Here is a 12363-nt window from a genome sequence, read left to right as displayed (position 1 = left end):
TGTGAGTGGATTGACTGTGTAGTTGATGCCGAGGATGCAAAGGTGAGTGCGATTGAAAAGGGTGAGTTCCCAAAAGAAGATCGGGTTTCGAAGAAAATGAAAAGTGTGATAGGTGGTGGGACTGAGTTTTCAAAAGAAGATAGGGTTTCGAAGAAAATGAAAAGTGTGATAGGTAGTGGGTCAGCATGTATTTCCATATCCTCAGACAGTGACAGGTTTTGTTTAACATTTTTTTCATTAATCTTATACATGTAAAAGTTATAGTATGGAAAAAAAAGCTTCTTATGTAACTGTTTTTTATTAACAGTTCGGAAGATGAAGATGAGTTGAAAGAAAAAGTAGTTGGAAGGACCACAACATACCATGTATGGAAATTGAAAGTAAAGTGTGGGGAAACAGTTAGAAAACATCTGTTGGTGAGTTGGTCATTTTAGAAAAATATCACACATTAGTAATAACAATGAGTTGGGCCATGAAATTATTGAGTTACAATTATGTTGTATTCCGCAGGAAATCCCTCACAAAGTTGTTGGGATGGATTTATTGAAGGATGATCAGGTGCTACAGATTCACGATGTTGATACATGAAAACACTATGCTTGTGAAGTCCACCTTGCAGAGAAGAAGAATAAGGTTGTTAGGTTCATAGGATGTGGGTGGTATGAGTTTGCCAATGAGAGGGAACTCAAAAAAGGAGACAAGCTGGTTTTTGCCGTTCGCAGTCCTCGTGCATCAAGAATAGTGGTTACTGTTGTGAATCGTTGAAAGTTGGTTTCGGATATCATGAGTTACTCTGTTTAAATGTCATTTTGGTGTGCAAAACTAATGAAGGTTGTGTCTTGCATAGGTTGTTGCTGAACCTTTTTTGTCTAAGTAATAGAAGCATTTATGAAGTTAGGTTTCTGTTAATTATGGTAAATGTAATATTGATGGCTGTTTTGTAATATACATTGAATCAAATCCTACTGCAAGTTTTATGTGTTATAACTTGATATACCCTCTTGTAGTTGAAATTTTGGCATGTTTGCACATGTACGTGTATGAAAAAAATTTATATTAGTGAGTTATTATATTGCTATAAATCTGTAAATTGGGTAATTTAATGTTTAGATTATATATTTAGTATTAATTAGTAAAACCCAATAGTAACTAATAGTATGCGATTATAATAATGTTAAGCGCAAACGATAATTTGTTTGTGAAAATAAAATGCAAATATTGTAACATGGAATTAAGACAAATATGATTAATCAATGGATTTTATATACATGACATTTTTTATTTGGACACCTGACATCAAATCTAAACCTAATAGTGTCACCAACTTTAAACATATTGGTTTGACAGAATTCTTCCCAGTCGGGTCCTAACTTTGTCGGGTACGTAGTGTTTATGTATGCCAAATTCAGGATTGTCCTCGTACCATTATCACAGCACAAGTTGAGACAGTTGTAGTTGTAATCTTTTAAAAGTGCAGCAAAGTCTTCATCCAATCTCTGTAGATAGCAGGAACCAGGAAAATCAAAGCATTAGAACTAAAAAAAGTTGTAGGAAACTGTAAAAAACAAATTCTTCTTACCAATTTGGTTTGACATAGTTCAACATTTGTTAGACCGAGGTCGAAAACCATAATGTTGTTTGCTCCCCAAAACCTGCTATGGTAAAAGGGCAATTGCTCGATATCCTCTATATTTTTTATGTTGAGGATGCTAAAATTGTCATCCATATAGTAACCCACCTCAAGAACGGCATTGGAGGGGCAATTATAAAAATCTTCAACGTCTTTCCATCCACTAATTATAAGTGGATGAATTTCATCTTTGTTATAAATGAGGACGTGATGCACTCCTTGGTTGTTGAGGATGGTCCATGTTTTAGTTATGTTGTTGCCAAAACGACATATAAATTTGGGATCAATTTCTTCAAATTTTTGCCAATTAATATAGAAGTTATTAAAGAATGCAAAAATAGGTGTCTTAGGAAGCTATTAAATAATGCAAAAGCACTAAAATAAACATAAGTTGAAACCTATTCAGATAACTTTGCTATCGTGAAGGAGTATTCCAATTCACTGTGAGAAAGTTTTCCCATCAAAGCCATGTGAAATTTCTTCTGGTTGTTGTTGGGGTAGAAAAAGAGATTTTACTGTGTTTGATTTATGTTCACAAGTTGAGGGACCATATATATAGAGAAAAGCATAGTATACCAAAGATGAATAGTACCCCTAAGTATTGTTAAATATTGTGCATAGGATTCCATATAAAATAGTGCATGGGACCCTAATAATGAAAATTTAGTGCAACCCATTGCATGTGAAAAGTGGTAGGACCTGATATGCAGGAGATAAGGAATATATTCTATTAGCATGTGATATGTGGTGGGCCTCTTTGCCTAGAAGTTGCCGCAAAGAAAAGTAAAAAACTTCCTGGGAGAATATATTCCAACAGGGACGTGACCATGTGATGCCAAAGTAGAGTCCCAGATGAAAGTAAATTTCGGACAAAGAAATGATGCATTATTGAAATAGTTATGTTAAAGAAGAAACCGGATTCTACACACAAGTGGAAGAAAACAAGACAATAAAGAACTGGTGTTCAGATAATGGAAAAAAAGCAATATGGAATTTGTCTAACATGAAGGCTAAAGCATTGCTATGGCGTGAATCATTAAAAATCATATTGCATTCTCAGGTAAAACATTCATATTGTTGCGATTATGATGGGTTGGTTTCTGTGAATATGAAATGGATATTGATTGTAGTTGCATAGTAAAAAATTAGACTTTATGTTTCATTTTTTTCATCTTTGTAGGTTTTGGTAGGGTTACAAAATTTGGAGTAATTGAGTTTTTGACTGCAAATAAAGAGAAGTGATACAATAATGTTTGCAATGATACTTTGACAGACAAAATTAAATAGTCAAGCGTTGGTGTTAAAGTTGGATGGGTTCCTCTGAACTTCGGTTGATCTGCACAGGAAGGTATGTTTTATTAGAATGCAAAATTAGGACATTTAGAGGGTATAAATATGACAGTTTGTACAGGTTAGAAAATTTTATCAACAAATATTGAGAACTATTAACTGGCAAAAAGACATATACGTACCGTCTATATGTTGTTAAAAACCTCCTTATATACAACATTACATGTTGAAAGCTTTGGGATGTTTTTATCATCATGTATCAATATCTTGATACCTCTTTTAGTTGTAACTCGTGAAACGGCAACATAAATCTGTCCATGTGTGAAAACATCTCGAGGTATATAGAGTCCAACCCAATCCAACGATTGGCCTTGAGATTTGTTAATGGTCATGGCGTAGGCTACAATAACAGGAAATTGTCGTCTTGATAACTTGAATGGCCAAGGTGATTGAGACGGGGACATATCCATTCGCGGGATGTATATAACTTTCCCATTATTGTTATCACCCATCAATTTAGCCTCAAGCACATGAGCAGCCATATTAGTTATTATAAGCCTTGTCCCATTACACAGACCTTGGGATTGATCAATGTTTCGCATAAGCATGATTGGTGTTCCAACCTTTAACTTTAAGTGATGGTTGGGTAGGCCAGAAGTTCTTAAGGAGCTGAGGAATTCTGGGCTAAGGACCTGAAGAATATTGCTGTCATGGATTTCTGATCGATCCACTGAGTTAGAGCTGTAGTAATCTATTATTTCCCCTATAAAACTATCCATTAGGAAAGACATAACAATATAAAGTGGAAGCAAGAATGGCCCTATTTTTTAGATAATCAGTCGATTGGTAACAATTTAAGAAATCAGGATACGTACTCTCCACTATAGCTTGAATAGGGTCATCGAAGTCTGTAATTAAAAGTTCGGGTGGTATGTCAATGTTAGCATAACCGTCGTTAGGTTCAGAAATTCGTCCCTCTCCTATCTTTAAAAGCCAATCAGAGAAATCCGCAATTTCCTTTTTATCTTGCTCAGTTGGTCCGGAGGATAGACGCATGTTTTTGGTCAAATTCAATACTTTAACATAATGCCAAACGTAGGAAGCGTTAATTGTTGAATGGACAATGTCAGAACGACTTCCTCCAGGTACAACGGGTAATATATGATGAAAATCCCCACCAAAAATCACAACCTTGCCTCCGAAAATAGTATCGGAGTTACCGTAATTACTCATGACATCCTTCAAAGTCCTGTCCAGCGTTTCAAAACAATATTTGTGTGCCATTGGGGCCTCGTCCCATATAATCAGCTTTGCCTCCCTTAGAAGACCAGCGCTAGGGTCATTGAAATTAATTTTGCAAGTCGAGTTCTCAACACATGGAACTGGCAACTTGAACTTGGAATGAGCTGTACGACCCCCTGGCAACAAAAGAGATGCTATCCCACTTGTTGCAACAGTTAGACAAATCTCATGCTTAGATCTCAATGCACTTGCAAGTGTTCTCCACATATATGTCTTACCGGTTCCGCCGTAACCGTGCAGGAAGAGGACACCACCTTGTTGTTTGTTGACGGCATCCATGATTTGGTCGAAAATCTTCCTCTGTTTGTCTTGTAAAGATCATAATAAGAAATAGTATATAATTAGATAGTTATTGACATATTTTGACATAAGCATGTAATATAGTAATAAGAAATATGTTAAACTTTGATTTTATTACCAGTGAGACACTTGAATAGCTTATCAAATTCCGCCTTCATGTCCTGGATATTGTACTGTCTTTCATCGTAAATAAGCCGGTTTCCCAGTTGTTGAATAACATAGTCATTCGGATAAGGTATGGGCTTGAAATCATGCAGGGTGCGATGGTTAAGTTGCAACATTTTTTCAATCTCTATCAATGTCAGCTGCTTGATTGCATCATCCGGTAATGTCAAATCTGTGGTTTGTAGTAAGAAGGCATCGTTACGTTGTAGTAAGATCACAACAATATGATACATTACGTGGTAGTTAAGAATATAAATAGCATGTGACTACAAAGTTCTGTACCTGGATTGTTGGCAATTTGTTTTTGTTCGTACAAGAGACCATCGGCTAATAGAATCCATGATTCCTTCCATACATGGGCAGGACGGTTTACAGCACCTGATAAAAGCATAACAACAAACAGCTTTCTAAGATAATGACCTGTCCCCCAAGCGCTTGCCTCCTTTAACGCACATATGTATTCTCGATCGTCATCTAAGAATCCCATAGCAAAGCATGCTTCTCTAAAGGTGTCATATTGTGTTTCACCGACCCTCCTGATATCTTCATAGCAAGTTGGGCCCTTAGCCACTGTCAACATCATCCTCAAATAGAAAAGTTCACCGGTTGTCGGTGGAACCCACACCAAACATCCGATAGTGAACCCTCTTTTACGTGGCTTCCACATTCTGTTTCTCTTAACATAAACAAACTTTGTAACAAATTCACCATATGTCAATGACCAGGCTTCCGCATATGTTGCATTTGCTACAAGCCAAGACGTGAACATGGATTCTGTTACGCTTGCACTCTCTAATACATGCTCCATTTGTTCACAATCTTTATAATAGACAACCTTTTCACCGATGAGATGGAAAAACATTCGCTCAACAGCAGGTTTCCTTCCATGAACCTTGTATGAAAATATTCGCCAACACGCCTCACTCGGAGAAACATACCTACAATCGAGATATTGTTTGATCTCATCTACACATTCATGTTGTTGTCCGGTGTTTGCCTTAGAAGCAACCACACTTGCACCAATTCTGTCATATCCTTTGTGAATGTATTTGAATAGATACTTGATAGAAGTGCATTGGTTACACCATTCCATATTAATATGTGCTTGATATTTCAACAATAACCGAGTGTTATAGGGGACAACATTTCTATTATCCAACTTGATATTATTTTTAGTAATGACATGGGTGTTTGATCTTCTTCTATATAATGGATAACCTTCAGCATTAACAACCGTATCTTCGATGAAATTTTTTGGATAATATTTAGAACATTGCCGATTTCTCATACAGCGTGAATCAGGTCGCGAAAGACCGCACGGTCCATGAATCATATGGGATTTCACTAGTGCGTATAAAGCAGGATGAATTTCAGGATCAGGAATCTCTGCGTAAATTATGTTATCAATGTCGGACGGAGTTGGATACTTGCTTTGGGGGTGCAAGAAGATCAAAATGTGTGCATGGGGTAAGCCTCGCTTTTGAAACTCAATTGTATACATAACTGCATATCTTAGTCATAAAGAACTGGTAAATGTGAATAATAAAGAAGAGTTAATAGTTAGAAACTTAATGGTGTGGAAAACTTACATGCCATAACTTTTCCAAGAATATGTTTTTTTGTTAGGTCAACCATAAGCTCTTTAAACTTGATGTTGAAAACTTTAGCAACAATGTCTGGCCTATCATGGGGTTTTAAGTTTTTCGGGGACAACAACCGGGTAATCTCAGGCCAATTTGGGTTGCATGTGAACGTGATAAACAAATCTGGGAACCCCAATCTGCTTGAAATGGCCATACCATCGAAGTACAGTTGATCCATGTACCGTTTGCTTCCCACAAAAGAAGAAGGTAGAACAACACGTTTACCTTGTTTGTTACCTGGATTCTTTTCTCCCTAGTCACACCTTTGTTGCAAATTATTGTATTTTCCGACCCTTAACTTTGATTGATTATTTCGCAGCCAATTGAGACGTTCTGATTCCATCATAGCGTAACCATCAACCAAAAATTATTGAAAAAGTTTCCTTGAGTACAATAATGTTTTAGGTTCATCTGTGCGTTCTTGGAGACGAAAACACAGCCAATCCTTGATAGATTTCCTATTCTTCCTTGTAACAGTTGTCTCATCTCGATACTTGTGAAGGATATTATTCCGGTAACCGTCTTCACCGTAGCAAAAAATCAATGGGTATTGATATGAAAGATAACTTGGATTGAATTCATCAATTCTTTGTAATTTACCACTCCGGTATTGGACTACAAGGTCTCTCATTTCACCTGTGTCAACATCTCCAACAATAAGGGCAGCAACCTCCGCAACAGTCGGCATATTATACACACGACCATCGTCATGTCTATCATTGATAAGTTTCAGCCTTAATTCGACGTATGGATTGGCCTTAAACATATCACGTGCCATTCTAAATGCTTTCACAAGAACATTGTTATCATCCAACATCCTCTTTAACTTAGCTACAATAGCTGTTTCAATAGATGTATTGTCCCTGAAAAACATAATAGCAAACATGGCATTATTCGTTTAAGCAATAGGTAAAACAGAAAGGTAAATGTTGGAATAGAATCCTCATTACTTGAAACAACGCATTCTATTTGTAATTTCGTGGTCAGTGTCGTAAATGTACAATTGGGCATATTGTGGAAGTGCACCCTGCGGTGGTACAAGACTGCCTATCCGGTGACATGTTTGACCGTGAAGGCGCATCGTTGGAGGACCTCCTCCCTTGGGAATGGTGGTGTCAAATTTCATCCCCGGAGATGTAAAAGAAAACATTGCATTGTATGTTCTTATATTGGCCTGAAAGTTCTTGCTCTTAGGATCAGTTTTGTGATGAAGTAACTTTTCTAACAGTAAAGGTGGTTGTTTCATGTATGGTAAAACAATTTTACCGCTCCTGCAACACAATTCGAATTTTGGAACATTGGTATGTTTTCTCATATTTTTGCGCTCTGCATACCACATGCAAGCTTGGCAAATTAAACATTCCCACACCGGGTCACCAATGTCAGAATAAGCTGCAGAAATAAATAAAATTCGTAACAAATGGGTAGCAATTTAACCGGATATAATGTCAAAAGAAGTTAAATAGCAACTTACACTGGTTGTGTTGATCAAGAATATCATGAGGTTCCATGGAATCATCTGAATCAGAGTTGTGTCCAAATGAGTCGCAATCTTCAGAATCTCCATTGGAATCATAGGAGGAATAACTTGTTCTACTTACATTAGGATTAGGATAGGAACCATAATGTGGATTTGTTATATCAGGAGGAGTGTGGGGATTGTTAAGAGCAGCAGGGGTTGTAATGAGTAGTTGTTTTTGGGTGAATCTTTGCCGCTTGCTGATGTTTGATGATTCACCTACATGGAACGATGGAGAAGTGTCTGCATTGTTGAAACGGTTGAACAGATTCACCCCATTAGCAGCAATAATTCTTGATCTTTTTTTGTTTTGCAAAATGTCCAAATGCCACTGAGATGGTAGAGTGTGGGAGTCGTTAGAGTTAGTGGACTGGAGAGGATATCTTGTTGCAGTGTCCCTGGAACATCCGGGCAATGTCCCAGCAGTAGGTGTTGATGTTGGTTCGTTTTCTTTGTTCTGGCCCAGGTTAGAGAGTTTCTTTTTTGACAACAAAAGCCTCCTCCTTTTTCTTGCAAGAGTTGTTGTGGAATCATGTCCATTAAAGGAGTTACCATCCATTGAAATTTAATAAGTTGAATTGAAGAAGTTGATTGTATGAAATGTAGTTTAAACCAAGTGATGGATGTACGTTGAATATATTTGAGAACAGAAAAAACCAGACATGTCAATGCTTTGGACTAAGGAGGGAACCATTTGTTCCTTATTCAAAAAAAAAAAGAGGGAAAGAGGATTACATTTTTGAAAAAGCTGGGAAAATTTCAAATTTGAAATTAGGGCAATTTTAAATAAAAAAATGAGTTGTGTTCAGAATATCCTCTACATAAGAAAACAAATTAAGGGAAAAAAATTGTTAAATAAAAGTAGCACCAGATTATAGGCTGTAGCAGGCTGTACTTTTTCACAATTTCTTGAATCATTGTGCAGGTATGAAGCCTAATCGATGGAAGTGTGACATGAAAGGGGGCTACCTTTCCACAAAAGCAGATAGCAAATCAATTGACTCAAGTAAGTGTCTAATAAATTATTATTTAAATAAGTTGTACTACTTGATACAAAAGTTAAAGTAATTTTAATAGACATAATTCTCTGTATCCTCATTTAATATTCTTTATTATGTTAGAATGTAGCATATACTTTTCCTGTGGTTTCCCAAAATTTTGAGGCAGAAGTAAAGTAGCTCTTTGTGAGATGTTGAAGTACATAATTATATTAGCCTGATACGATATATAAAAGATATAAAGTTTGGGAATTGGCTGTCTCATTGATACAAATATATGCAGCACTGATTCGTGAAATAGAACTACAAAAAAATGCAGTCGAGTAATATTGTTAAAACATCAGATAGTAGAGTAATACCGAAACCATACATTACATTGGATTCACAGTAGTATGATACCGTAACATTAGTTGCGTTAATCGAACAATAGTCGAATATAATCCTTATATAATATGACCCTAATTAATAGCCAAAATGTTATATTACAACAAAATATGTAGTTTCAAAATAGAATCCTTCCATAAAACATTATAAACTATTTTTCAATCTTCACCAATTTCCTAGTGATTATGGTCGGTTTCTTAAGTTTAGTGGAAGACAAATCTCCTTCACTGTGTGTTGCATGACCTGTAGATTCAATGGATGGATCGGGGCTCTGTCTTTTAGCCGTAGGTGTGAGTGGTTCACCGTGCAATTTGGAAGTTATTTCAGGATCCTGCAGTTAAAAAGAAGTGAGAACGAAGTAAATTGATGGCGGTAAATAAGTGGCATTTGTATAGGACTTAAAACCACACCGTAACGATGTCTGAATCATCAATAGGAACAGCCTCATCAACACTCTCTTTGATCTAAAAATTAAACCAATAAAAGAAATTCAGAAATAAAACTCGACATGTATTCAACTAAATTAGAAGACAAAGTTAGACACAGCGCAAGACAAATGTTACATGGTTCACAGGGGCGGAAAGCTGTTGTGTATTAACTGTAGTTGCATCCACCCATTCAGCTTTTAGTTGATCCACAATAGGTTTCTCTTTCACTAACATGATGACCGAGCAATTAGACCAATCTGGTTGCCACTTGACTTTGAAGGCAAGCTCCTGATCCAGGAGCTTGTCAAGTGCCAGTGGAAAATCGAGGGGATCAAATATTCCAGCCTACATAAAAATGAAATTATACACCGTATGTAATTATATGCAGTAATTATACACCCTTTTTGCACCAGTATGTTATCAAAATCATCAGTGAAATTTTAGTTGCTACCTGAAACATGGTTTCGCGCATATGAGCAGCCGAGACTTCCAATAGTTCTTCACTCTCCTTGTCCCACAAAACAAACTTGCATTTTGTACCAGCATGAAGAACACCCACCTCTATTTTATACCTAAGTTTGTAGCCTTAAAAATGTAAGTTCAGATTGCACAGACAAAAATGGTGTGAAAAACAGTTGATATGAAAAATTATTGGCGTTTAGACCTGAAAATGGCAGTTTCAGTGTCATGTCCCTTGACACACTTGTAGGGAGGTTTATCACCAGTCACTTTGTTCGGGCATTCATGGCATGCCTGGTAGTACCAGCCATATTTTGAGGCAAAGATTTTTGTGATTGTGGCAACCGTAGCACAAAAAGTGGTCTGAGTTTACAAAACGGCGGTAAACAGAAGATCAAATATAATAACAGTTAGACTATATATGATAAAAAAAATGAAAGATTAGTACGTCTTTGAGTTTAACGATTTGCTCAAGAGGAAGAAGAACAGCATTAGACAACAATTTTTGGGTAGGTGATTGGCGAGAACTGTATAAGTTTTGCGACCTTCCCTGAGACTGCTGGCTGCGAAGTCCCGAGACAGCCACTATAGTATCCTGTGTAAGCCTAAAGACGAAAATAACATTGTCAGAGTTAATTAAGAAGGATGATACAAAGTGCAGGATATTGTAATAAACCAAGTCAGGACATTTTAGCAAATTGTTTGATTGTTTCCATGTCTTCATTAATAGACACTTTGGTGACATTGTAAGTATTGGTAACAGATAGAGGATATTTGCCTGAAAAGACAAAATAAGTTAATAAGAATATGTACTTCAAAACCTAAAACACACGTTATGAACCAGTATGGGAGTAATTTATACCAAAAGCTTCTTTGACTTTGGCATATTGAATCATAATCACAACAGGAATTGCAGTATCGACCTGCTGTTCAACGTAGTTGATAAACTGCAACGCGTACGCCTCCCATAACGTAACCGTTATAGTGTTGTTGCTACAGAAAAGAACATTTAAACTACGATATCAGTAAACATATAAGATATAAAGGGATACCATTAACATGTATGAAAGGTAACAAACAAACTTTAAACCTCAAGTCGCGAATGACAAAGTTGACCTGTTGCTTTTTACTTCCCACCTGGACCTGTGTGTACCCAATTTCATCAACCACTCCGATAACATCTGTACAGGTCATTGGGAAAACGTGCATCAGGTTAAACCAAATATGAGATGCAGAGTTCTATATAGAATATCAGATTGTATGAAAACGTAAATAGAGTTTAACCTAAAAGTTGATCTTTATTCCATTTCCCAGTTAAAATATCAAGGAAAGGAGTGAGCCTGCAAGCCTTTTCCTGAATCTGATGTACATTTCTATCCCCAACTTTTGTCCCACCAGTAAATTTAAGGAGGTACTTGTGAGCAGAAGGTTTGAACAGCAGATCATTCAGCTGAACTTGGAAGTTTGCAATAGTGTAAGTATCATGAACAACAAACAGCGAATCAAAATTCTGCCTATAAACGGGAGGTACGATAACATGAATATCACTTCCCTAAAAAAAACAAAAGAAACAAAATCCATCAATATCAAATAAATCATAAGAATGCTGCCCACAGCAAGCGATTACAAACACAAATAATACACTTTTTAACACCTCCATGCAACCAAATATAAACCTATTAGAACAAAGGCACACGCTTTATACAAAAGAAATGAGGAATCCAAAATATAGCAACTCACGAACAGTTTATATGAAACAACAAAAAAACAATGGCTTTTCGCAAAAATGTTGAAACTAACCTCAGAATCATAAACAACCATCTCGAAATGTTCTTTGTTGTTAGAGATGACACTCCATTTGTGATGTATTTTAACAGCAACTTTCCAAAGTTCCTTTTCATCGTTAATATCAGAGATCTTTTCCAACGGTCGTGCCATTTTATTGGCTCAAGGTAGGGTTCAAACAATGGCTACAGTTCGGTTCGCAAAAGAAGTTTTCCAATGGTTTTTAGGGTTTGAAACGTAGAAGTTGAGAGAAAGGTGAGTGACAGAAGAGGAAGAGGGAGAAAATCTCCAAGATTGCATCTGGGATTGTGATTAGAAAGCAACATTGGGAGTAAGGAAAATCTGAAAAAGGGTACAGTTTGTGTTTAGAGGAGCAACTTTCCTCAACCATTTCGGTTACATCACAAATAATAGGACAAATAGTACATTAGTTGACCAATAGAGAGAGCTGCAACAGAAA

The 12363-nt window shown here is 36.5% G+C and overlaps 2 protein-coding genes across 2 annotated transcripts; both read right to left on the bottom strand.

Moving 5' to 3' along the window:
- Positions 1-3105: 3105 nt before the first annotated feature.
- On the bottom strand, positions 3106-6508 carry LOC131632749 (uncharacterized). The gene is made up of 5 exons (XM_058903478.1): positions 6277-6508; positions 4970-6190; positions 4641-4859; positions 3796-4530; positions 3106-3683 (listed from the first exon to the last, which is right to left on the bottom strand). Exons 1-5 carry the CDS (start codon positions 6506-6508, stop codon positions 3106-3108), a joined length of 2985 nt encoding a protein of 994 aa, XP_058759461.1.
- A 2874-nt stretch (positions 6509-9382) lies between these two features.
- LOC131632748 (uncharacterized) lies at positions 9383-12056 on the bottom strand. The gene is made up of 11 exons (XM_058903477.1): positions 11919-12056; positions 11403-11670; positions 11209-11299; positions 10981-11111; positions 10806-10896; positions 10567-10723; positions 10324-10412; positions 10111-10231; positions 9795-10004; positions 9642-9695; positions 9383-9562 (listed from the first exon to the last, which is right to left on the bottom strand). The coding sequence occupies exons 1-11, from the start codon at positions 12054-12056 to the stop codon at positions 9383-9385; spliced, it is 1530 nt and encodes a 509-aa protein (XP_058759460.1).
- Between the last annotated feature and the right edge of the window lie 307 nt (positions 12057-12363).

This window comes from Vicia villosa, unplaced genomic scaffold, assembly GCF_029867415.1.
Source record: "Vicia villosa cultivar HV-30 ecotype Madison, WI unplaced genomic scaffold, Vvil1.0 ctg.001013F_1_1, whole genome shotgun sequence".
Classification (NCBI taxonomy): domain Eukaryota; kingdom Viridiplantae; phylum Streptophyta; class Magnoliopsida; order Fabales; family Fabaceae; genus Vicia; species Vicia villosa.
This window is presented reverse-complemented; position numbering and strand designations above follow the sequence as displayed.